This window comes from Amblyomma maculatum, chromosome 9 (genome assembly GCF_055883805.1).
Source record: "Amblyomma maculatum isolate TAMU_Amacu chromosome 9, ASM5588380v1, whole genome shotgun sequence".
NCBI classification, from domain to species: domain Eukaryota; kingdom Metazoa; phylum Arthropoda; class Arachnida; order Ixodida; family Ixodidae; genus Amblyomma; species Amblyomma maculatum.
The window spans coordinates 86,963,684-86,991,198 of NC_139352.1; the positions used below are offsets into that span (position 1 = coordinate 86,963,684).

At 47.3% G+C, this 27,515-nt stretch overlaps 1 protein-coding gene across 2 annotated transcripts; it reads left to right on the forward strand.

Annotated features, from left to right (window-relative positions):
- Positions 1-1,288: 1,288 nt before the first annotated feature.
- Positions 1,289-6,859, forward strand: LOC146179692 (uncharacterized). Of its 2 annotated transcripts, XM_084579319.1 has the most exons (3): positions 1,289-1,724; positions 3,147-3,737; positions 6,507-6,859. In XM_084579319.1, the coding sequence occupies exons 1-3, from the start codon at positions 1,440-1,442 to the stop codon at positions 6,525-6,527; spliced, it is 897 nt and encodes a 298-aa protein (XP_084435445.1). In that variant the 5' UTR covers positions 1,289-1,439; the 3' UTR covers positions 6,528-6,859. The 2 variants fall into 2 exon arrangements, with proteins under 2 accessions (XP_084435445.1, XP_084435444.1); XM_084579318.1 differs by lacking the exon at positions 6,507-6,859 and having other exon boundaries at positions 1,292-1,724; positions 3,147-6,476.
- The last annotated feature ends 20,656 nt before the right edge of the window (positions 6,860-27,515 follow it).

Genomic DNA, 27,515 nt, shown 5'->3' on the forward strand with positions numbered 1-27,515 from the left:
AAAAATTGCCAGTAAAACCGTAAAACTTTGTGGTAGCATGAAAAATGATGTATATACACGCAGATACAAATATTAAATTGGGGGGGGGGGGGGGGTTTGCATGGCTTGGACCTAGTGATAAAGTGAAAGCTGTGAGCGTTGCAGCGATAGTCTGTTTAACTGCTTTTCGATCCGCGGTTTTCATAATCTTTTATTTAAATTAGGTTTTGGGGAGTGGAAGGAGCGTATACTTTTAAGTGGATGCCATGCAATTGTGGACACCTATAAGCAGGTCAAGATCATATTTTCATGTTTTTTTTCTTGTATATTACATGTACACTGGTTTATGAGAAAGTTGCAGTACCTGCCATACTTGAGAGAAGGAAGATGGGAGTGGAAGGGGAGATAGAGGTCCCGAAGTGGAAGCCTGTGGAGTAATTTTGCCGCCTCTGGGTCTCAATGTATGTGGACATTGCACCCAGGGCTGCATCTCCGTTTAAGTTAGGTTTTGGAGAAAGGAAGGTGCAGTAACAAGTGGATGAACATCACGATCGAAATCTTGAACACCCACACTTAATTAGGTCAAGGTCACCTGAAGGGCAAATTTAGTGTCGCATGAAGACCTGCTATAACTTGCATAGTAAAGCTTCCGTTTTCATTGTAAATTGGTTTATAAGAAAGGAAAGGCCCAGCACCTGTCAATGTCACTTGAATGTGAAAAGCGGCTCCATGCTGACGGCTCGAAAAGCTGGCGTAGTAAAGCTTTCGCTCAAAAATAAAAAAAAGCGGGGGATCGCTGTACGTCTCGCTCTTGGTTGTAAGCGCAAATGAATCGGAGAAAAGGCGCGTATCACTTCTCTTTCAGCACGGCGCCGGGTAGCCGTGTCCCGCCCAACAACACCTAAATATATTTTTGGCCATTTCTCGCGATTTCAGGGTGCCGAAGGTCGAGGTAATCAGCAGTAATAAAAAAACGACTGTCAATATTTCTGGAGGCTTCGTTAATTGCCAATAATCGATCATATTCGTTTTAGCGAACATTTATTTATTTATTAGAGATTGGTCAAATAGTTTTGTTGCTTGTTTTCTCAGCAAGAAAGCAAAGTCGCTTTGATTTTGAGATGGGCGTAGACATGGAACACAAGATTTTTAAGGGTTGACAGCATGACAACCAAACAAACAAAATAAAAGCGAGAATGATGCTTTCCAAAAATTACTTGAGTCTTTTCTTACGCCCTTATATCTCTGTACGGTACAGAACTTTGCGGAACTGAGCAAGCACAAAGCTGGCAAAGGGAATAGCCATTATCATCATCAGCATCGAGCCCGATCGAGCCCGCGACCGCGCGCAAACGCGCAAACTACGCGTGGCTCGGTCGGTTCGGTCGCTCGGTCAGTGGAGAACAAAAGATTTTCGGCGCAAGGACTGTTCCAAGACTGTTGACGAGGCCAACGTTACCATGTCGTACGAAGGGGCTGTGTACCGATTGCGAGGCTTCTTAAGCGGCATGAACTGGCGACCGACGCGGTTGGCAGAGGATGTATCCCACTACCTCACTTGCCGGCTGTGCAAAGTGCTTCCCAGAAGGACGGTAGTACTACCTTGTCAGCACACACTGTGCGAGTCATGCCATGGGAGCATTCTTCGAGATCAAGGAGGGGTCTGTCCTTTCGACGGGGAAGCGTTCGAAAAAGAAGACTGTGGATGGAACGTCATTCCTGCTAAGAAAATCGAGAAGTTAAAGGTGCGTCGTACGAAACTGCGTGTGTTGTTCTCTTGCGGCATACATAAAAGTCGAAGGGATTTATGCTTTTGCATGTGTTGAACTGTGCCAAAAATGAAAACTTTGCCGTTTCTCGATCATTCGTGACGTGAAAGCTTGCCACTGTCACTGTCGCACGTGGTTTCGCGACCGTGAAGGTAGTTGTATATTAACTGTGATTAGAGCTCCGGTGAATAGACCTCCAGGCATAGCAAAAACCTCTCGCAGTTTTGCGCACACAGTGAATGCCATAAAAGTCCCTTAACGACAGAAAACCTAACCTGGCAAAGCAAAACCACGCAGTTGCAAATGTTGGCTTTTTTCTAATGTTCCGTACTGCTAAGTGATTGGAACACTAGCAGGAGTTTAGTTCCCTCTGAGGGAAACTCTACACACCCCTGAAAGAAAACTAACCAGTCTGACACGCGAGGAGAGGGCAACAACAGGGCACACACGAGCGCTTCTGCCGTGCGTAGTGGTAGCCTTCATATATCCCATTCTTTTTTTCTTTTCTTTTTTTCCGTGCGCTGCCGCCTGCTGACCGTGACATTTCATTTGAAGTATTGTTGCTTGAGCCCCAGGTTGCGTGAAGAAATCTAATCATTGCCATTTCGAGAGAATGGCTCGCTTCAGAAAATTTTCTTTTTTCCATTTGCTGAGTGATGTGAGGTACCTTCAGTGGAAGAATCGGCACTGCTTAGCACAAGATGAGGAGCTATCCACAAATTTACTGTGCTTTTCACAGCCTACAAATGACAGCACCTGTATATTCGCCCACAAGCGTAAGCCAGCTAGCCTATGGAAGGAATTAGCTGGACATTAGCACTTGCAGCAGTGCATTTCACTGAAGCGCAGGAGAGATATAAAGGCTAAAACCTTCTTGACATCTTTTGGAGAAGCTTACAGTTGAAACACAAGTGGCACTTGTTATGGGAAGCCAACTAAAATTTTTATCTGTTGTTGCATTTCCCATGGTTTGCAAAGAAAAGTTTCAAACTAACGTGTCTTCAACAACAACAACAAAAAAATGAACTTAAAAAACATGAAAACAGGTGCTGGCAGTTTTACCATGCACAGTAAGATAAGTAGAACTCCTATACATTGTTCTAAAAACTTGCAAGCAAAAACGAATATAAAAAAATTAATTTTTTTTTTTAAAGAAACCTAGTTTTCCACTAGATTGGAAAATTCGAAATATGGTCGCATGACTAGAAAGTGTTTTCCAACAAAAATTGGATCGTAGAGTTGATAGCAAAGCTACATACTTTTTGGAGGGAAATGCAGGGGATCGAGTGCAAACTTCAGTACATCTGGCATAGACTGACCCTTATAAGAGCTTTTTAATATTTGTAAGCGTAAATATTTCACTTCGTTTCTTTTCAAGGCTCACTGTTTCTTTTCAAGGCTCACTGTTGGAATGAAGTCCATGGCTGCAACTTTGTGGGCACCTTGCAAGCTATGCTGCTGCACTACGAGGAAGGATGCAGATTCCACGACGTGTCTTGTCCGCAGTGCAGCAAGAACATGATTAACGGAGAGCTGCCATCTCACTACACAGCTGGATGTAGCCATTTAGAGCCTATAGGAGAAGCGGACCAACTCTCGGTGAAAGAGAGTCTTGGCGATGTCACCACTGTGCCTGAAACAAAGATAGCACCTTTGAAGGACCGATACGAGGAGGAAGTACCCATTCTTGAGACACGGATAAATGAGCTCACAGAACAGGCAAGGGAGCATGAAATGATGCTGCAGCAGGTAACCACCGCGCTTGGGGGCACTCTGGAGGCGCTGAACGTTCAGCTGACGCAGGCCCTTGGAAACTTCTCAGCCATCTTCAGCGAGGCCCTTCAGATGCGCCAGCAGGCGTCCAGTTGCTTAGATCCAGGACCTTCCAGCGCCAAAAAGGCTCGTCTTTCGACTGAAGCGGAGGCCGGTGAAGCAGCTGTCCCATTGCGCCTGGAGACGATGCACATTCTACGGAACTTGGAACGCATGGTTAGTGGAGTGGTCGGCTACCTGGAAGACATGCGCCATTGTTCTCTGCTGCGCACTAAGTGTAAAGTGCGCGCGATAACTTTTGCCTCGCTCAGAATTGAGCGTATGCCTAACAGGTGTTTCCACTTTCGGCCGTCCAAAGACACGCCCAACAAGCAGCTGCATTACCTTTTGACTGTGCTGAAGGCACGAGAGCTTCGGGAAAGGAGTCTCTCAACTGTTTTTACAGTGTGTGATGGGCGTAACTCATCTTTTGCTGTGCACGTCGGTGAGGCTGGGGCATCGGGTCGGCGCTTGGAAGTTGTTTTCATCTCGGACAGCCCATCTGAAACCTTTCCCATGCTAAAAGTTGTCTCTGTGAAGACCAAGATGCCTTATAGCTCAAATGTTCAATGTTTGTCGCAAGAAAATGAGGATTCACTGGGCTCTGCTTCAGCCGGACGTCGTCAGGTGTTTTATGCAGAGTTTGAAGGCTGTTGGCTGGATTATGTGCGCGACGAGAATGTATGCTTTGAGATTGAAATGCGGCACTGATTCAGTCTGAAAGTGTTGCACCACATGCATCAGTCTGTCTTCAGAGCTCGACCATCTCAGTGTTTTCCCTGCCTGCCTCTTCTGCTCATTGCACTTTGTGGTTCGTGTCATGGCGCTGTGTGTGGGTGCTTAAACATTGCATCTCTGCATGCCAGAAAGTGCAAATATGCCTTAAGTCTGGAGAAAAGAGAGAAATGGACTAACATGAATGTACTTATCTTTGCTGCACATACGCTTTGACAGGAGTTTCTTCGGCTAGATGGCACAAAATTACAAATTTTGTCAGGAGTCGCTGTTATTTCTGCAGAAAATGTTGGCACTGCCTATGAGGATCACCAGCTTTTGGCCCACATATATGACTATCACTTCCGGCCGTGAATAGTTTAAAGGTTTGAACAATGGGCCTTTGTTTATATTTGGTAAAGCAACTTCTGCTCTGTGTGACTTCCTGCTAATGGCAGAACAGCAAACTTAAACTGTTTATTGTATCCGTAGTTTGTGTGCTTTATCCACTGAAATGGGTTCACATGGTTTCCTTCACAGCACTATGCGAACCTGTGACGCAGCGATAGGTAATTTTCATGCTTTATCCCTGTTTAATTTGTGGGCAGTGATAGATGTGCCATGATTAGGGTAGCATGCGAAATAGGATAAGGAACTTGGTAAATTATGAAGGCGGCCCGGTAGTTTAATTCTTGTTTTTTTATAAAGTCTGATGGCATACATTTCTTTTCATTAATTTCATTATAGAGTAGTGAGATGCATCATATATGTCCCTGTGCCCACACAGCTACATGCACTAATAAGTGGAATTGCTCAAGATTGTAGAAAAGCATTGCTTTCCAATTTGTTTTGGTGATGACTTATGAGGCTTTGCGGAAATATGCAGTGCAAGGTTTATAGACATTCATGTGTCAACTGAATGCTCACGGTCAGTGGAATTTTTCCAGTAGTTGGCGTGCACAGAAGTGAATGCCATTTCATGTCAATAAGTCTGGTAATGTATGCAGTGTTGTTGTCGGCAGTGCTGACTGGAGGGTGCTGGGCATTACAAGCTTTCCTACATATCGCCCTGGTGATGAGTCACCCGAAGAGGTGACAAATTTGGCACTGTCAGGCTTTAAAGGAGCTGCATTTATGGGTTTTGCCTCATTGAGTCTGCTGAAGTGCACCCTCCTCCACTAGAGACAGACTAATGTGTTTGTTGACTGGTTGCTAAGATAGTGCGTGGTAAGTAACGGCAGTTGATCAATATTATTCCAAAGCCTTTCCTATTACATTCTTCATAGGGACGGTAAACTCGCGTACCATGCCTGATGTATTCATGCAGCAAATCAATCCATATGTAGGGGTCATTTTGTAAACTCACTTTGAGTCCACCTTACACACTTTCATACCTTGCTGCCTAGCATTTTCGTTGTTGACACTGAGGCAGTGATGTCACATGTGAGTTAATATTCTGCATTGTTACTGTGCTGCTGGAAGTATGTGTTCATGTGTTAAGGCATGTGTTAAGGCCTGTGTGCACGTGTGAAAGGGGTAAATTATGTGTATAGGGAGTGTTTTCAATATTAATTCCATCCATAAGTTGGTGGAAGAAGCTGCTTGCAATGTTGCCCTCCCCACCAGTGATAGATCAGCAGCTATGACCACATAAATCTTTTATCCTTTAAAGCAGCTGCACACGAAATCACGGGTTCCTTCACGTGCATACATACAACCATGGAGTTCAGTACTTTTCTGAGATGCCAAAATTGCCCATATAGCATTCATGCAAACCTAATTACCTAATGGGAAAAAGTACTCAATTTGCTAATTAATCAGCTTCGCATGCAAACGAAAGCTTGCATTTTAGAACCATATAGTAGATTTACAGGTGCATGCATAAGAGGAGTTTGTATCACTTCACCGAATGTCCAAACTTGTGCATCAGTATACACTGACCATATTATTAGCAAGCACTTGGCTTACATTGCTAGAAATGAGTTGATAACAGTGGATAATTTGTTTTCCCACTTCATTTATGTGTGATTGTAAACTTTTCCTTCCCTTTGTTATCCTGCACTGCTTGCTGTTCGTACATATAGATGTGTTCTGCGTCGAATAAACCTAGTTGAGAGCTGCCGCTCATTCCGTTGTACTATTTGTCCACATCATTTTTGCAGTTTTTGTTCCTATTGGCCTTAATTATTAGTGAATTTGGAATTACAGATGGTTTATTACCTTTCTTTTCAGCCGGGCACTATTCTCAATTAAAATATGGCTTTTAGAAAGGCGCATGGCTGGACGGTGGCAGTGGCATGCTCTCTATAGCTTGCCCACAGGTCTGCTGCTGCTGTGAAGTCATGGAGCTGTGATCCTACCCCTCCTCCACGGGTGGAGTGGCCTCTTACGTGCAAAGCGCGTTGGCATGTTTGCTCTGGGCTGACGCTTTTGGTGTGGAACAAAGTGGAAAAAAAGTATCGAGGTTTGCCAAGCCTGTGGCTGTAAGCCTTGCTTTATGAAATAAATCATTTATGATATTCGCCTCCTCGATTCCTACTAATGTCGTAAACTTGAGGAGCTCTCAGAGCACCCGACAGTAATATTTTGCCGCAGTACTGGGCCTCAAAAATCATGGGTGGACCTGCCATGAGTCATCCTAACAGCCAGTGGCTCTGGTTGTGTATGAGAGTAGCTGAAGAGCCATAATCTCACGCTAAATTTTTTCCTAAGGAAATTGCATACGTCGAGCTCTTGCACATCTCGGAGCACTGGGCACGTGCAAAATGAACTCTGAACCTACTTTTTTGCAAAATGAGAGTCTGGGCACCAGATAGGTCATCAGAGGCATCACTTACGTAGGTGTGTGCACATTGTTCAGCAATGTGTTTATAGGTGGGTTGCAGAAACCTAGAAGTCAGCTTCTCTGCAGAGCAAAAGCCCCTTCACCATGGCAGCCAAACCTGTTTTGGGGGCAGAAGTTTGGCGCAGAGCAGAATACTTCTACGTCCGGCCTGATGTCATGCACAAACCTGTTGAGCAGAATTCTTTCACTATTGAGAGCTCGGAGGAGGTAGGGGCGGGGGAGGCGTTATGAATGGCACTCACAAACTGAGGGATTCTTAATGCCATAATTGCGACAACAAGAAGAGGGGTGCAGGAAATGGACGTGGCCATTAATGCCACAATAGAAGTCTCCTGCACTGCACCTAATTTCTGCCCCCAAAACAAGTTTGGCCGCCATGGCGAAGGGGTTTTTGCTCTGCAGAGAAGCTGACTTCTAGGTTTCTGCAACCCACCTATCATAGCAAAGAAAATAAAGTTTAAATGTGAAGTAGAAAGCATACGTCCGGACCAAAGGAAATGCTGAAAGTACACTGCGGCTGTGAAGGTCAAGGGCTGTCAAAGTTCGCTCCTTCCTTACGAAGTAGTTACAGGGTTTAGCGACATAGGTGCTGGATGTATATAGAAATGTCGGGAAGCTTTCTGGTATCTTGTGTTGGTTTGTGGGGTTTAACGTCCCAAAGCGGCACGCGCTTTGAGAGACGCCGCAGTGGAGGGCTCCGGAAATTTCGACCACCTGGGGTTCTTTAACGTGCACTGACATCGCACAGCACATGGGTGCCTTGCTGATTCGATCCCGCGTCCCCGGGAACAGTAGTCGAGTGCTTTAATCACTGCGTCACCCCGGCGGGGCGGTATCAGGACCGTAATAAACACTGTTACCCCAAAACAATGAGCATGCCTCAGAACAGGAAACAAAAGAGTAAAAAAAAAACATTACACAGTACCACAGGGTGTCCAGACCAAAGGAAATACCACCCAAGACAGGTCGTCAGACACAATGCATGGCGAAGTGGGACTTCACAGAAATGTTTCCAGAAAGCAAATTTCATTTTACCGAAGAGCCACATAGTTGTCACTGGTACACATGCTCCCCTTCTTTTAATCAAAAAAGGCTTCAAGAATTTGTCTTGCCACGCGATCGCGCCTTCTGCCTAGAATCCTGATACTGCTAAGCACTGGCTCGCACCTGCAATCTATGCAGTGGAGAAGCATGTTCGATCCTTCTCCTTTCTCTGGTGATTTGCCATGCTCCCGATGTCTGTCACTGATGCAACGACCCGTCTGGCCTATGTAGGCCCTTCCACGTGTTAATGGGATTTCATTACCCACGCTGATAGCGCAGGAAACAAAAGGCTTACCATGCCTCTTATTGCACTCGAATTTCTTCTTTCGCCCAATCTTTGAATACAACCTTACCAGCTTTTTGGATGCGGAGAACACAACTGGAACCTTGTAATGGCTTGCCACCTTCTTCAAGCTGTGTGCTACTCGGTGTATATAGGGGACCACTTGTGGTCGCCTATATAGTTTCCTTTTTCCATTAGGCTTCTTGCCTTTCATTTTTTGAAGAAGGGCTACCCCACAAATGACAGAACATGGGAAACCAGCCATTCGAAGCCTTTCAATCTGATTATTGAAGCTAGCCTCGGCCATGTGAGCACAGGATTTTAGCACTGTGGATTCCAGGCAAAGTGAAGCAATGGCCCTTTTGACTGTCTTGGAGTGTGCAGATCGGTACGGAAGTAGCTCTTTTTTCTATCTTCTAAGAATTTGACCCAAGATAGACAGGTCACGGCAGAGAGTTCTGACAAAATGTGATTCACTGGAGAAGGTAATGGCAACCCACTCCAGTATTTCCTGCCAAGAAATCCCTATGGCCAGTCACAATACCATTATCAATATGGCGCCGGAAGATGAGCCCCCCAGGTTGGAAGGCGTCCCACATGTTACTGGGGATGAACAAAGGGCGATTCCTAGTAGCTCCAGGATGAATGAAGCGGCTGGGCTAAAGCCAAAAGGACGCTCAGTTGTGGATGTGTCGGGAAGCGACCGGAAAGTCCGATGTTGCAAGGAGATATATCACATAGCAACATGGAATGTAAGATCTATGACGCAAGGTAAACTGGATATCGTCAAGCGAGAAATGGACAGATTGAACATTGATATCTTGGGTATCAGCGAGCTCAAGTGGACCGGAATGGGAGAATTTAACTCCGGCGACCATTATGTCTTTTATCGTGGGCACGAATCCAAGAGAAGGAATGGGGTCGCTCTCATAATAAACAGAAGAATGGGCAAAGCAGTGCTAGGGTACAACCCCAAAAACGACCGAATGATTTCACTTCGGATCCAAGGTCACCCTTTCAACATAACAGTTATCCAAGTCTATGCACCGACCACTGCTGCTGAAGAAGCTGACGTTGAGAGATTTTATGCGGACCTACAATGCCTTTTAAACCGCACCCCATCATCAGACGTCGTTTTTCTCATAGGAGACTGGAATGCTAAGGTCGGGAGTGAAGAAATATCCGGAATTACAGGCAAGTTCGGTCTTGGTGAGCCAAATGAAGCTGGGCAGAGGCTAGTAGAGTTCTGTCAAGAAAACAACCTGACCATAGCGAATACTCATTTTCAACAGCACAAGAGGCGCCTGTACACATGGATTTCACCGGACGGTCTGTACAGGAATCAGATCGATTATATTATTTGCCGGCAGAGATGGAGAAGCGCTATACAAGCAGTAAAAACAAGGCCTGGGGCCGATTGTGGCACCGATCATCAGCTTCTTTATGTATGTATCAGCAGCGCGAACACAATCAGAGGAAAAGAAGAATAAGAGGGACAGAGCGCTGTCCCTCTTATTCTTCTTTTCCTCTGATTGTGTTCGCGCTGCTGATACATATGGATCGTTACCAACTAGCCCGACAGATCGTGTTATTCATCAGCTTCTTGTTGCCAAAATTAAGCTTCGATTGAGGAAAGCGCAGAAAACTAGAAGGCCTTTCAGGTATGATCTGGATCAGATTCCATTAGAATATGCTGTGGAAGTGAGGAATCGATTTCAAGAATTAGATCTAGAAGACAAAGAGCCCGAAGAGATGTGGACTGATGTTCGTGATATAATACAAGAAGTTGCTACTAAGGTAGTTCCAAAGCAAAAGAAATGCAAAAAAGCAAACTGGTTATCTGAAGAGGCTTTGCAAATAGCTGAGGAAAGGAGGATGGCAAAAGGTATGGGGGAAAGAGAAAGATACAAGGTGCTCAATGCGGATTTTCAGAAAATAGCGAGAGATAAGAATGCCTTCCTGAACATACAGTGTCAAGCAGTTGAGGACAACAACCAATTAAGGAACACAAGAGCTCTGTATAAGACAATCAAAGATATCAAAGGAAGCTTCTGTGCTAAGATGGGCGTGATAAAGGACAAACGAGGCAAGGACCTCACTGAAGCCTCAGAGATAAAGAAGAGGTGGCAGGAATACACAGAAGAACTGTACAAGAAGGACCCGGATGTGCAAACCCAACATAGGACGGTTGTGATTACTGATCTCGAGCCGGGCATCCTGAAGAGTAAAGTTGAATGGGCCTTAGCCAGCCTTGCTAAGAACAAAGCTAGCGGAATTGATGGTATTCCAGCTGAGTTGCTTCAAAACCTCAACCACGACGCTGTTAACACACTGCATACATTATGTCAAAAGATTTGGACAACCCTGCAGTGGCCACAGGATTGGAGAAGGTCAATTTACATCCCCATTCCAAAGAAAGGCAGTGCCAAAGATTGTTCCAACTACCGCACGATCGCGCTTATTTCGCATGCTAGCAAGGTGATGTTAAAAATCCTGCAAGGTAGGCTGCAGCAGTATGTGGATCGGGAGCTTCCGGACGTGCAAGCTGGGTTTCGCAAGGGCAGAGGAACTAGAGACCAAATTGCCAACCTTCGCTGGATCATGGAAAAAGCAAGAGAGTTCCAGAAACCCATTTACTTCTGCTTTATCGATTATGCGAAAGCGTTTGACTGCGTAGATCACAGCAGATTGTGGCAAGCTCTCTAAGAGATGGGAGTTCCAATTCACCTCATCTGTCTCCTCAGGAACCTTTATGAAGGGCAAGAGGCCACAGTCAGAACTGGGCATGGTCTTACTGATTGGTTTCCGATTGAGAAAGGGGTGAGGCAAGGCTGCATACTGTCGCCCTGCCTATTTAACCTATATGCAGAGTGCATCATGAGGAAGGCCGGTCTGGACGAGTCTTCAGCTGGAGTGAAGATTGCTGGAAAACGTATCAACAACCTTAGATATGCGGATGATACCACTTTAATGGCAGAAAGTGAAGTGGAACTCAAGAGACTTCTGATGCGCGTACAAGAAGAGAGTGAGAAGTTTGGGCTTACACTGAACATTAAAAAGACGAAGATCATGGCGTCTTGCCCTATCAAGTCCTGGAGCATCAATGGACAAGAAGTGGAAGCTGTGACAGATTTTCTGTTCTTGGGCGCCAAAATTACCTCGGAAGGAGACTGCAGCCATGAAATTAGGAGACGCCTGCTTCTGGGAAAGAGAGCAATGGTTAGCCTTGACCGCCTAGTAAAGAGCAGAGACATTAGTCTACCGACCAAGATCCGTATAACCCGTGCTATGGTCTTTCCAGTTGTGATGTATGGATGCGAGAGTTGGACTGTGAAAAAGGCTGACCGCCGAAGAATTGACGCGTTTGAATTGTGGTGCTGGCGAAGACTCAAGAGTTCCTTGGACTGCCAGAAGATCAAATCAGTCGATATTGTCAACCATAAACACTGACTGCTCATTGGAGGGTCAAATTCTAAAGTTAAAGCTCAGCTACTTTGGTCATCTGATGAGAAGAGAGGAGTCGCTGGAGAAAGATTTGATGTTGGGAAAGGTTGAGGGTCGCCGGAGAAGGGGTAGGCAGCGAACGCGATGGTTAGATGGCATTCTCGAGGCATTGCAGATGAAGCTATGTGATGTTAAGAAGATAGTGAGAGACCGGAAAGCGTGGCGTGACATGGTCCATAGGGTCACGAAGAGTCGGACACGACTGAACGCCTGAACTGAACTGAAGAATTTGATGTTAATATCTAAAAACTGTCATTGCCTGGTAGTTAATACGTAAAAGTAAGCCCTTTCCCTTGATGTCTGAAGGCGGCAGTATGTTTCCCACGAAGCTATATGGTACGTCACTGTAGCGTTAGTTTTTATTATAGCAAGAAAGTCGTCCACATATCTAAACATTTTCAGGATTAGGCGATTATGAAGGGAAAAGGCTAAATCGTGGTCAATGGTAAATCATGGGTGGGTACTATGTGATGTTTTTTTACCTTGCTTTTGTTTCATTTTTGCATTTTAGGTTTTGACTGCTATTGCTTCGAATACTTGACACTACTTTTGCTACGATTAAGTGACTGCTATTGCTAAGCTTTGTTTTGTTTATATTTTATTACCTTTGTTTTAAGTGTTTAGAGGTAATTTGCTGATTTCTGATACCGGCAGGGTAGAGCGATTAAGCTTTGAACACGTGCGTGGTCGAGGGTTTAAATATGTCCCTTTTCTTTCAATAAGCATTTGGTAGTATGCACATGGGGTGTCCTTTTCTTTCTTGTGTTGTCGTCTTTGTGCCATATGGTTTTCAAATGATTAGTGTTTCATGCCATATTTGATGCAGTTAGCAAAATCTTAAGTGCCAATCTAGCTGTGCCAGATGAACTCGCATAAATTCTTATGGTATTCACCAGTAGTAGATTGATGCAGCGAAAGTTTTTAGAGAGTTTGTGTGTACGGTGGTGGAAGTCAAAGGATACTCATGTTGAATCTATTCCCCGGATCTCGCGTTCGTTTGTTCTCATTTTCAGCGTCTGTTCAAATGGATATGAGCCAGTCTTTGCATCCACTCAGTACGTGCTAAGAGGGATAAGCATACGAAATAAACCAAAGTGCAGCAATTCTCCATTTACGGCCGCAATGTGTAATATGTACTCGGTGTAGGAAACTGAAGGACGATTTCTCCTTTCTATATTTTGCACGAGCCCGCTTTCCGAAGAAAATATATCTGGTTTGAAATTCACAAAGTAGATAAACCCTCCACATTACTCCTTTTCTGACGGAAATGTTCAAATGCTAATAAAAATATGAGCCATATTTTGATGGCCCAGCTTTTGTTCAGTCGTTTATTCCTTTATAATTGAGTTGAGAGCGCGCTTCTCATCGCCACTGCTCCGGAACAAGTGGCGCCCCTTCCCGCCGGCGCGCTCATAACGGTATAGGTCTGCTCGTCGGAGAAATGCGGCGGAGTGAACGCGCGCAGTCTACTCTTCTCGGCAGAAAATATGTTATAACGAAACACTTTCGGTCATTTCCTGCCTCGTGCCCACACGCGCACGTAAGACACATACGTACCATGGGTGTGTGTTGAAAAATAAACCAAATGCAAAACGAAGAAAGCCGCTACCCGTTCATGTTGTCTGGTAGACGGCCGCAGGCGCTTCGGACGCAGCTCATCGTCGACGCGCGCGCTTCTGTTGGCGGCTCTTCCGATTTTTTTTTTGTTCTTTGTAGTGGGAATTCGGGACCCAAGCAATATGGCACATTCGAAGTAAGGAGATAAATAAATAAAAACTAAGCCAGAGTGCAGTGCGCAGTACTGGCTTTTCCCCTCGATACGGGGCTGTATGTGTAGACAGCGTACTAGATCCCCAAGAAGCGAGAGCCGAGTACAGCTGGGAACCGTCGGTCAATGGAAAGGTTTAAAAAAAAAAAACTTGCTCAGGACGAAACGAGCACAGGTTGTTCCTGGAGATGTGCCATAAGGCGTTGAGCCATGCCTGCTTTTTCAGCGTTCGGCAGTTATGCCGTAGTGTTAAGGCGAAAGCCTTTATAGCCTCATCGTCGTCAGCAAAAGTGTCACGCTTTTGCGGCGGCTCTGCTTGGTCGAGACGAGATGACGTCATAGAGGTCTCGACCAATCACAGAGCGCCACCATAGTATAGAATGCGTGTCTTATAAAGCCATATGCCAATCAATGCCTAATTAATTAAATACTTAGTACTAATTGCTAATTCCTAAATAATGGTTAAAGTTTTAATGAATAATTAAGATATTACAAATTGATGACAATACAATTATTAATTACTAATTAGTGATAATTGCGTAAATTATTTACTAATATTGTCACCTTAAACGGCCATATGGCTATCAATAACCACTTACTAATTTATCAATGTCTGAATAATTACTAATTAATGATTGATAAATTATAATTACTAACCGGTGACAGTTGCGTAATTACCTATTTAAATACTAATTAATGTTGCGCGCCCGGTAAAATCGCGTAACAGAATGCAGTACTCAGGCTTTCGCCTTTCATCACTTTAGTTGCCAAAGCGTCCTCGAAATTTTTTATTTGCTACTCGGTGCGTCGAAACAAGTGGTGACTTGTGACTGCAGTGCGCGGAAAAACAGGCATGCGCTCGTGAACTGTTGTATGTGTTTCTTCCTGTGTCCTGTCCAAGTTGTTGCGCATTTCTCTTATACGTATACTAGGCATGGCTGAGCAAGCTCCGTAGCATGGGTTGTTCTGTGGATTTCGAGCGATCGAGAATGTTGAGACTGATTTTAAGAACAACTGCTTGGTGCGTGATCAGAAACTGTACGAAGCCAAGCATGTGCATGTATGGAGTGCGCGAGGACCTTCACAGTTCACAGGGGCGCTCGGATGTCTTCAGAAAATGCGCTACCCAAATGAAAGGCGCCTTCTACAACGTCAGCTCGGAGGTGTGTTTTATACGGCCCTTTCGGCGTCTCTTCACCACATACGTAATTCGGTTTTGTTGTATGTAGTTGTTGGCAAACCCATGCAATATCACGGATGCCGGGGGCCACTGTTAGCGATGAGTCACGTCGCTCTTATATGATTTTCAAAGAAACCGAAAAAACCTGCTTTTCTGTTGCTTCCCGGTGCTATTTTTATAACTATTATGACAACCATAAACACAGCAGTAAATCGAGCTGTTAGTTTTAAAGGACGTTTTCTCTTACGGGGAGCCCTGAGCGCGAAGCAAATCGGAAAGCACGCACTCTTGCATTGTACTTCGCTCTCTAGGTCGTGCTTCCATGTCAGGCTAGTCTTCCCAAAAGCGAGTGCCGAGAACAGATGGAAACTACCATTAGGAAGTTGTTAAAAAATTACGGCCTATTTGGATAGTTATTGCGTAGTAGATGCGTTGCACTGCTTAGGCGCGGAGGTAAGCACAAGCTTCTTCTGAACGCGGCGAGCGTTTGCCGAGGTCCAGGGAGCACCGCGCGTGCACGTCTGCTGTCCGTGAAAGCTGAGGAGGGATTGATGCGAGGGGAGAGATGCTGAAGTTTTGAGAACGCGCGAGCAACACACGACTGTTCACTCCGAAGTAACACACGCTTGTGCGATGGTGTCCAGTGACGGCCGCCACGTCCGCTACTGACACGCCCCTCTCTCTCACTTTTTCACTGGGTGCATCTATATGGCCGCTCCGCCCCTCACTGTGGTGACTTTAACGCACATAACACTGCGTGGATATGCGCCACTATTAGCCGCCGGGGTAGAGAGCTGCTCGACGCTACCCTCTCTGCAGGACTCCTTCATCTCAACGAAGGACAAATGACTTATGTCAGTCCTCCGTTCGTGGCTATCGTTGAAACCCCTCCCCGACACAAACGGGTCCGACCACTTCCCCATCGACCTGTGTCCCCGTGTGTCTCGACCCAACGTGCACACTCGCTGTACTTTTGTGAACTGTGCGCCAGTGACCGCTCTGAGGCAGATTTCTTCGCCCACATAAGTGAGTGCGCTAAAACGGCTAAAACAAAGTGTACTGTGGTCGTAGGTGCACCGGTGCCAGATATCAAGCTGCTCAACCTTCGTGCCCTGTTGCCTAGCATCGTGTTATCCGCGCTCATCGACGTGAACTGTGCAATCCCTACAATCGCCACGACACGGCTTGAATTCGCCATGCAAAGCGCATCCGTCGTCGAAGCTGGGCCAGCTTCTGTGCAGCCCTCCCTTGCGCCGACCGTCACCAGCATCGAGTGTGGAGCATAATGCGCTCGTTCCTACAACCTGGCATCCCACAGTGTCCGGTTGTTGCAGTGGCCTTTCATCGAGGCATCACCAACCTCGAACTTGTGGAGCGACTGGCCACTCAGTTTGCACCACCCACGATAGCCTCCAGCGTTCCCCCTTCACTCCCTCGGGTTCGACCTGCCGATGACCTTTGCCTTGCTCCTAATGTTGCAGACCAAGTTTCTGCCCTATGCGATGCGGATTTCACCCCTTTCGAGCTCCGCGTGCTTTATGATCACCGCAAGAAGCATAGCGCCCCTGGTCTAGACGGTCTTACTCATATGCTCCGGAACCTCGACAAACCGCAGCAACACTAACTGCTCACAGCATTTAAAGAGGCCTGGCGCAGCGGTAACATTCCGCAAGCTTGGCGTGTGGTCGTTATAGAACCCCATCCTCAAAAAGAGCAAAACCCCGAAGCAACCTCACTTCCTACCGACCGGTGTCCCTCACTTCCGCTCCCAGAAAAGTGTTTGAGGATATGGCCCTTCATCTGCTCAACTAGGTAGCAAAGGCTACCCACGCGCTTGCCTCACAATAGAGCGGATTCCGAAGCCTATAGCTACATAGCGGACTCCATCGCCGATGTCGCTTCGACTTTGAAGCAAGAGCATCTCTCCCGTCATGCCAGATTTCTCATCCTGCTCGACGTGAAGAGTGCCTTCGATTCCTTCCCACAATGGGCCATTTCGGACTCACGTACGGCTATGAGGATAAGTGGACACCTTCACGACTATGTCCGTGGCTTCCTGAGCGGCCGAACTATCCGTGTGCGCGTTCGCTCTAAGCTCAGATCTCCTCGCCCTGTGCCGTGTGGTGTCCCTCAGGGCAGTGTTTGAGACTCTTTCTTTTCAACTTGGTCCTCGCGGGTCTGGCAGAAGCACGGCTACGTCCAAGGGGCTCTACGCCCTGCCTCTCGTCTACCTCGTGCCTCGCAAGTGGCACACCTTCGACGCAGACAATTGGACAGCACTCCGGCTCTTCTACGGCCTGCCAAGCTTCTCAACAATCCATGCAACAATCCATGGAACTCGAGACTCCTTTATTTTTGGAAATAGCTAAATGTTCGCTTCTTGCCAGATGACGTAACAGAAAAAGAACAAATCCCATTTGACACGTGCCCGTACTCCCCGTCATATAATTTCCTCCTTTCTTAAAAACTATTCGTTGCACAGGTTTTTTAATGTCGCGAATACCTCCGCTAGACATGCGGAATTAAGGTACTTCAAGCTTGGTCGAAGGCACCGGAACGGCGCGTCACTAGCCCTAAACTCTGATGATTTCGGGCTTTCTTTCTGTTCTTGTGGTGATGCCTAGCTGATAATCTCTGTTGCCTGGGCTGGACTGAGCAGAGTTGAGCGCTTGATTATTTGGAGCTAGGATTTACAACCGATGTCAAATTAGGTCAAAATGACGCAAGGATGGCCCCCCTGGAATATCAGCTGTCAACCCTATAGCCCTTGATGTCTTTGATGTCTGCTGGACACCACGTCCTCCCACGGGCAAAGTTGTTTACCCATACGGCTTCCCTGCACTGGAAGTTGGAAGGAGGTATAGACCTTTAGGGGTAGACAGCAGACATATCTTTAAACGTGAACTGAAAACTGAGCAGAATTTTTCAGATGGGCTTGTCGCACTAAAGAAAGAAACGTGTGAAGCTAAGGAACCCATGCGTCATAGTGGTTTCACGATCGCTCGCCGCCGACACCTTGAAGCGATGTCTTTTAGGGTGTGAACAGCGCGCTCTGCGCGGTCATGGGATGTCGATGATATGGTGCGATGCGTAGGTGTTTAACGTTTTCATCAATGACGAACATAGAGAACTCTTCGCGGGAAAATTGAGGCCGGTTGCTCACAAGACATGTTTGTGGCGAGCCAAATCGAACGAAAATTTCACGAAGCCGCCGATTGTGACTTCAATGGTCGATGACTGGACAGGTGATCCCTCGCTCCACTTTCTATGCGAGTCGACGACTATCAGCAGTGGTGCATTGGTGTGGCATAGCTGTTGAGAAACCATGGAAAATTTGTTCCTGCTTCTGGCTAAACGATGGGCGTCTCGTGTCGTGCCATTGTCGGCGCCTGTACGCATGCGATTCAAGAAAATGCCAGTTTTAAATCTCACCGCGAGACCCAGTCCACCACAATAGTGTATAGACAAACGGGGAATGTCGCATACTATGTATAATAAGCACAGAGCTGAAAGGTTTTTGATTTATTGCCGGTTCTTGACAAATTACACACTCCAAACTTACGCACACATTCACATTTTGCAAAGCATACAGGAGTCACCAACTTGACATTGGCACTTTTCTTAATCACTTCTATATATACTCCTCCACAATGGTGTCCTGGTATGTGCAGGCACTAGAGAACACATAAGCAAAGCTATATAAAATAACCTCGAATAGTTATTTACTTTGCTTGCAGTACAGTTAATCAAGGTCACATGCAACATTCTGTCAATTGAGCCTGTTTATTTCTTTGTCGACAATAAAAATAAAGTGATTATAGGAAGAGCTGGTTTGTGTTCTTCGGAAAAGTTGGGCGCCGCGTGCTAATTGGGCACCACGAAGTTGGACACCGCGATAGCTGAGCGCCACCTTTAACTGTTGCAATTGACATATTTACTTTTTGCAAACATGTGATTCACATTGAACCTTACCTCTCATATCATGGTAGTAAGCGATCATCATGCGCTCTGCTGGCTCGCCAATTTGAAAGACCCCTCCGACCGTTTTGCTTGATGGAGCTATACGTCTCCAGGAATTCGACATCACAGTGGTCTGGTCGCAAGCATTCCGACGCAAACTGTGCGTCCCAGGCCCCTGTAGATGCGTCCCCAAAAGACGGATACGACGACGCCTTCTTGGAACCGGTAAGCGCCAGTAGTTTCGCTCAACAGCAGCGCTCAGACCCTGAGTTGAAGGACCTGGCGCACTACTTAGAATGAAAGATCGGTTCTCCTCCTTCTGCGCTAAGACGTCAGTTGTCAACCTTCGCGCTGCCCAACGATGACCTCGTGAAGAAGAATTTCGCGCCCAACAGGACCACATACCTATTTTTGGTACCTAAGGAACTCCGAAAAGAACGTTTGCAGGCCTTCCACGATGAGCTGACAGCAGTGCAGCATCGGATCCAATAGCGGTATTACTGGCCGCGGTTACCTGCCGACGTTGCCCATTACTGTAAAACGTGCCGTCAGTGCCAGCGACGCAAGACGCCCCCACCGATCAGACCAGCTGGGCTACTGAACCTCATACCGCCCCCGAACAAACCCTTTTAACAAATTGGGATGGATCTGCTCGGCCCATTTTCGACTTCATCTAAGGGTAACAAATGGATCGCCGTCGCCACTGACTACCTATACCCGCTACGCCGAAGCGAAAGCCCTGCCTAATGGCATTGTGACAGAAGTCGCCAAGTTTTTTGTTGAACACATTCTCTTGCGACGCGGCGCCTCAGAAGCGCTCATCACGGACAAGGGAACAGCAGAGTTGACGCAAGCCATCCTATCTACAGTCATACAAGCCGCCTTCGTCCAACAGCGTGTCATCCACAGACCAACTGACTTACTGAGCGCCTCAACAAAACGATTGCGGACATGACTGCAACGTACATCGACGCTGAACTCAAGACCTGAGACGCTATCCTGCTGTACGTGATCTTCGCCTATAACACGGCCGTCCAGGAGTTAACCAGAGCGACCCCGTTCAAACATGTGTACGGCAGGCAGCCCATGACGACGCTAGAACGCAATGCTGCCGCACGTAACCGACGAGGAGAACCTGAACGTCGCCGTCTACCTTCAGCTGCAGAGGAAGCCCAACGGCTTGCCTGGCTGTTCATAAAAGACCAGCAACACAATGACGCCCGAAGATGCAACTTACGACGACGCGACGCAGATTACAGGCCGGGAAACCAAGTGTCGGTTTGGACGACGATACGACGCCGCAGACTGAGTGAGAAGCTCTTGCGGCAGTGCTTATGACCATACAAAGTCCTTTGACGCGTCGGGCAGATAAACTACGAGGTCATCCCCGACGGCACGACCACATACCAACGGCGCCGGTGCCGGCGCGTCCCGAAGTCGTCCATGTTGTGCGTCTCAAACATTATTTCGCGCGCTTAAGTTATTTTGTTTGTCTTTCTGTGTTTATTTTGCAAGCGTCGGGTTGATGCCCTTTTGAGGGGGGAGTAATGCCGCAAACCATTCAAACCTTTGTTTTTTTTCGACAGATCCGGAAGACGGACATATCGGTATGATTCTGGCACGCAGAATAATTCTTTTTGTTCATGCTCGATGTCACGATTGAGACGCACCTTTATCAGTTTCGTTGTCGCGAAAGATGCGCCGAGATCTGTCTGGAAGATTCCAGCCACTCGCGTATGTTTCTACAATGTTCAAGCCAGGTTGTGCTAGTAACAGTTCGCGGCCTTATCTAGATGTTTCTTAGCCACCTTTAAATTGAGCGTTGACGTGTGCGACAGTCATTCTTTGTTCGGCGAACGCCGAGCACGACTGTTGCTATCGCCGCCGTCAAATCGCTTAGTTCTTTTACGGGCGCAAATCAGCCCAATAAAGAGTTTCTTCAGCGCACTCCCGAGCTCTTCATTTGTGTCATCGACCTTGTAACCACCACGTGACAATATTTAGAAGGGTCGCGCTGAAAGGACGAGGCCTGAAGGAAAGAAGTTTGCTTAAACTAACCCAAGCATATACGTAATGAGCCGCGTGAGCTAAGCCATGCCAATCTTAAATATCAGGTCGGAGGAGAAGAGGAAACTAGACACTGTCATTCGACGGTGCATAATGAGAGCCTTGTGCTTACCGATTACCACATATACAGATAAAATTCTTTCTGACGGAGTGCACAGTACCTGCGACGAAATAGCGGAGGCTGTAAGAATTTCGCAGTTCGAAAGATTAAGCCGAACGACCACAGGCACAACTATCCTCGTAATGGCAAGCCTGCAAACAGATAGGCACCTACGAGGAAACTCAAGTATTCCACAGGTGACAGGACTGCCGAGAAAATAGGATCTTCCCCCTTTTCCCTCGTAAAATTTATTCCATATTCAACGCAGAGAGGAGGGAGAGGAGCAGAAGCACTAATCAGATGATTCGATTCGATTTACAGCAAGTCCGTTGTGTACGTGAACGCGGAAAATGGTGAGTTAGGCGCGGTGGTCGCCTCGGTGGTCGACGGCCGAAGTTCCCCATATCGTCCACCCCAATTAAAAGCCTCTACACGGAAACGGGTGAAGAAGTTTCGATAGCGCTCGCTCGACAACAAAACGGCCATCTGAAATTTTGAAAATGGTCGGAACTCTCCGGGGGCGGCAAGGATTGTGGCCAGTAGACTACGAAACAGAAAAATTAGCCTAATTTGTAACTTCGTACAGGCGTCTTTTCCTGGAAACGAAGCGGGCCGCGAGTTCACCCGAGCTCTCTGCTTCCGGGTAACTGTGGAGCCGCCCGACTACCGGAACATGGACGAGCGTATGCAAAATTATACGGAGATTCCCAAAAATTACAGATTAAGCAGGAGACTGATGCCATCACTGGATAAAAGTCTAAACAATTGAGAGGCAGTCGAATGGCGGCGCCTGCAAGCTTGGAGGTTTGTAAACCTGGTCTGGCCATATTATTTTTTGATAGACGATAGAAATAAACGATAACTGCAAGCACTGTGGAGCGAGTGAGGCCCTCGACCTCTTAATTTGGGAATGCGCTAGCTCCCTATGGTCTGAAGCAAATATAAATTTAGAGAAGCCTGGGGAGCCCTGCTGCGAGTAAGGTCCCTGCTACACAGCAACAAGCCATCCGCCTGGCGGAAGGAGCCGCGAAGAGCCAAGACGTTTTTGCCTGCTTGTAATCGCGGAGGTCCCGTCCCCCAGGCCTGAGTGCCGGGGGTGGGGACCTCCTGCGTGCCTTATAATGTGGTGGAAGAATAAAGTTGTTATCAATGAAAGTTGGGTACCACATGACTCTCCTTGGACGTCGACATTGCACCCTTGGTTATTTTGACGTCTGATTAACTTAATTGGCACTAATCAATAATTTTCGGCATACTACCCCAAATTTTTCCCTAGCGAGATTGTTTTATCCTTTATCTAGTGCAACCATTCGTTTTCTGATAACTCGTTTCGTTCGAACGTAACCCGGCCGGCTAACTTCTAATGACGACCTTGAAAACATGTCCGACGTTTGATCGACTTAATTGGCTCTAATTGATTAACTAATTATTCTGCATGCACAACATTTTTCTCAGCGAGTGTTTCATCCTTGCAACCAATCCTAGTTAAGAACGCTGGTTTTGTGATCCCTCGTCTCGTACGAACGTAGTACTACCGACAAAGGTCTGATGGCACGACCTTGAAAAGATACACAATGCTTACGTATTAAAAAACGTTTAAGTAGCTGCGCTCAAATATCGCATTAGTGATTATCGTAATTCCCTTTGGATATTTTTATAGCATGTTCATTTTTTTTTTAATTTAATACTTCCCTTGCGCGGGTACAATGCGCTTATTCGTTTATTTTTTGAATAGCTCCGTCTATTATGCTCGGGCCATTTGGATTGGAGGCCGTCATGCTTTTGAGGTTTGGTATTCAGGTCTCGAAATTAGGTGCTGCCGGTAATTACACTTCGGGCTCGTTTTCGATTACATGGTTTGGGTAATGGGTTTAACATGACGACGATGACACACGCAATGAGGGACGCCGAAGTAGATAGCTCTGGAAACGTCGACATCTTGAGGTTGTTTAACGTGCACTCTCATCGCACAGAATACGAGCGCCTTGCTTCCCACCTCCATCAAAAAACGACCGCCATGACCGGTAGTATTATCCAAGTAAAGCTTCCGGACTGACAAACTGAGGCCAATATAACTTCAGAAATAATTAGCATTGGGAAGACGGCTAGCGAAAGATAAAAGGGGATGAAGAAGATTTTCTGCTGAGCATTATGTGCCTGGCAGCCGCGCGGCTGAGAATGCACGCGGAGGGTTCTCACGCGGCTGTAAAGAAGAAGAAGCCTTCCTCAAGAATCGGTCGGCCATGGACCACGACTCTGCGGAAAAAGACGCTACGAAGGAGCCAAGGGCGTCCAAGACCTCTAGGAAGGCGACAAAGAAAGCGCCCCAGCCGAAGCAATATTCGGAGAGGCAATGTGAGTCGTCAAGAACTGCTCATAAGCGACCAATGGGCAAGAAAACATCCGAGCCTCATGGGGACAAACGACCCAAAGAAATCAGCGACAATCGGGATCAAGCTTCTAGCCAGGCGGGCGCGCATGAAGCACATAGCGAGGGACCGAACGTTAGATCACCAGGACACCACAGTGCCGCCAGAAACGAAGAAGATTCAAGACTCTCCCAACTACATGCGGATAGGCGCTTCGACCCTGCGAGCCAATCAGAACCGCTCGGCCTTACGGAAATAGAATCTGCCAAAATGCCACCTTCCAACGAAGGTCAAGCACAGCTCCCAAAAGCCGGCTACTACTTAGGTGCCAACCCACGCAATGTGACTGATGACGTCATCGTGACAGCGCCTGAAGACGTGAAGGGCCCTGACAGAGCACCGCAGCACACGACGCGCACCATACCCAAGTCGAGTTGTTTCCAGGTTGGTGCCGAGATAGAGAAAGCGGTGAAACCAAGGCACTCTTCAGAACAGCCGAAAGCGAGGTCCCTCACTACGCAGAAGCCGCCTGCCGTGCACCCCCCTGAAGACGGAATTAAACCTTCGGGATTCGGCGTTATGGTAAGCTACGCGCTCCGATATCTCAAGCATTCGTTGTTAAATATTTTTTTTGAATGGTGGACGTGCTTGCAGCTGTGAGAGGTAAAACATCAGCCACGATGCGCTAATTTTCTTATTGTTTAGAACAAAGAGAGCATCGTCTATTTTTATGGGCAAGATGATAATTAGATCCAAAATTTCGCAGTTAAAATTTGCTGGGTAACATTTCACCATAGGTTATATGAAGGGCTCAATGATATTATTTGGAATGTGGGCATATTAGTTTAGCCAAAATGAGTGTTTTCTAGAGATAAAAGTTACCTCGCCTGACGTCCTTCAGCTGAATGTGGATTGAACTTGCGTGTTTTGATAATAGGTGAGTAAATTCGGCAAGCTTAGTGAGTCACCAGGCTGCCGCCTGTGGTAAGTCATGTACAGACCTCAGATTAACAATAAAATGACAAGGAATTAGCCATCGTTGAAATGAATTAGGAAGCGGTAGCTCAATTTTGCATTGTTTTGAATCGTTTACAGTTTGCTTTCAAACTTTATTTCTCGAAATCTATTCAGCTATATATGCAGACGTTGAGTTAAACATTAAATTTTCTTCACGAGTAACTAATTTCGCTAAATAACGAGGACCTGCGATCAGTGTACTGCGATTAATGAGACATAAGCTACTGAACTATAGGGACCGGGCGCCCGTTGTGTGGTGCCACCGTCGCCTCAGTGGAACAGCTTCGCCCGCGGCGAAACGCTCATCAGCGGAGTGCCGAGGCAGCTGAGCGGCGCAGTCGCTTCTGTTCTGCGAGGCGTTTCTGAGCATGTCCCTCCCCGTCGTTTTGCGGTGTGGCTTTGAGAGCTTTTAGCTACTTTGAGTTATCGCAAGGAGTATTTGTCGTCCGGGAAATCTTGAAAAAGGAAAGGGCCGTCCTCGGCAGGACGTGCGTTTTTTTTAAACCACCCGGCGCATGGTATTTTTGTTGTATACTGGAAAATAGTAGCATAAGGTTTAAATTTTTATCATTTTCCGAACAGTTGTGTAAAACACGTGATTAGCGTGCTTCAATTATATCAATATAAGCCGCACCATATCGTACTTGTTTCGATATGCCGTGACTCGAAGCCTTGCCACTGAGGTTACGCTAAAGCCCAACGGATTCAGTCTGCGGTGCTTGCGTTTTGCATTGAGTTGAGCTCCCGGTCTAGAAGCTCGCGCAAGTGTCGGTTTTCATTTGCAGCTGCGCAGCTGTGTATGGAGAAAACAGCATAAATTCGAAGGGGGAACGAGTAACGCTCAATATTTGAGCATAGTTAGGGATACTATAAATCAAGCTGCAGGATAACGCGAACCTGTATGATGGGTTATTCTGCTTCATGCAAGGGAAAGTTTGTGGCCGAGTTCTGTGAGCGTTTAAAGGTGAAAGTTTTCGACCGAAGCTCCGCTTGTCACATGCAGAACTGATGGCCAAATAAGCTTGGATGGATGGGTGCTCCCGACACTACGGGGCTGGGAATCAGGTGCCCCCTTCTTTTGTAGTGGGGGTTCGTCTGCCGTCGCAGTGTTGTGCCCCTCTGTTAATCAACGGTGCAATGATACGCTTACCTGCTCTGTAGGCCTACGGTGGGGTGCAGCATGCGCTGTACGCCGACGTCATCACCCTCTGGGCCACGCAAGGGCGTCTGCGAGAAAGATGGAGACCAGTCTGAAAATGGCTGCTATCACAGTGGACCGCTATGCCCGCGGCTGTGGCTCACCGCAGAAATCTGAATTCGTGCATTCGTGCCCCTGGCGGTCATTCTCGATTCAAATCATTCTCTCTGTGCTAAGCGGTGCCATTCAAAAATCTAAGGAAATCAGAGTTCTTGGAATCTTAATACACAACCAGCGACAGTGCGACTCAACACTCGCCAAGCTCCGACAGCTGATGGACCAGGTGGGCCGCATGGTCCGCCGGGTTCCCAACAAGCGCAGCGGGTTACGATGCAAAGACGCCTTGCGGCTGACGAACGCATTCGTGACCAGTCGAATTTTATATTCGGCTCCATACCTCCACCTGCGGAAACAGGAGGAGGATACTCTCGAAGGTATCCTCCGTGAAATCATGAAACGAGCACTGGACCTCCCGGTCTCTCCCTCTACCAGCCGCCTCATGGTGCTGGGTCTGAGGAATACTTTCAAGGAGCTCCGGGAAGCCCACCTCACGAACCAATACACGCGTCTGACAAGACAGAGTCGCGTAGCCGTCTTCTAGACCGAATTCACATTCAACTCACCCAACTCATGCAGGGGAGATGTCACATTTCCAAAAAATGGAGACGCGTCTTCCACGTGCGGACTCTCCCCACAAACATGTCCAAAGTGGATTATAGTGGTCGGTGCCTGGCGTGGGCGGAAGCCTTGGACAACCATTATTGAAGCAGACCAGAATTTTTTTACGTGGACGTCTCCGGCCCGAACCCGAGGGGGGGGGGAGGGGTGTTACACAGCCATGGTCATTCACAAGGACAAAATAGTGGACGGCCGTACGTTCAAGGCCCAGTCACCTACACACGCAGAAGAGGTTGCCATCGCCCTTGCAGCATCTGACTTTTCCTCCAATAAATAACCGACCCGCGAGGGGCTTGTCGGAACGTCCAGCAAGGGTGGACTGCTCCCCTAGCATACCGCATCTATCACAATTGTATTCGAGATTCGGATCCCGCGTACAGATCTCTCGTTTGGGCTCGAGATCACCAAGGTCTCTATGAGAATGAGGCAGCAGACGCCGGTGCCAACGTGTGCTCTCTCCGGGCATTTCCCACGGGACCCGACGCGAACCAGAATTGCGATTTCAGTCCAGCTTACAAATTTAAAGAAATATGTGAATATTATAAATCCCCGCACCAAACTCTCCCCGCCCCGTGCAAAGGGCTTGGGAAGGCTAACGATCGGGTGCTTCTGCGCCTGCTCACCACTAAAATGTTGTGCCCGACAACACTTAAACATTTTGTTCCCCAATTCTACGGACGGTGCTCGCACTGTGGGGAAGTGTTTGACACATACCACATGGTGTGCGCCAGCCAGAAGAAACCATCCCTGCCCTCTATCCCCAACCCCACCTGAGAGAACCCAACACCACCCGAGAGAACTGGGAGGCGACCCTGTCCGACTGCTGCACCCACAAGGCCCAAAAGGCCTTAGCGCAGCGCGCCCAGGCTGCAGCAAACGCCCATGGAGTGCCTGTCTAGGGATCCTACATAGTGACTCTATCTCTCTGTATATAAAACAATGTTTTCCCCACCACCACAGCTTCGATGGCGGTCGATGGTTGTTGCGACGCGCGTCTTTTTCTCTCTTCTCTGATTGCTCCTCTGTCCGCACGAGGCCGCGGTGGTGGCTCAACCATGGAGCCAGTTAGCAGGACAATGCATTTTTTAGAGCGCAGATCTTTGGCACCCGTTCTTGCATTTCGCGTCTTCGTCGGCCTGTGATGTGATGTGATAACAACAATAAATTTTCTACCAGATAAGGAGGCCCCCAATCCCCGCTCTCGGTACGCAGGCCTAAGGGACGGGAG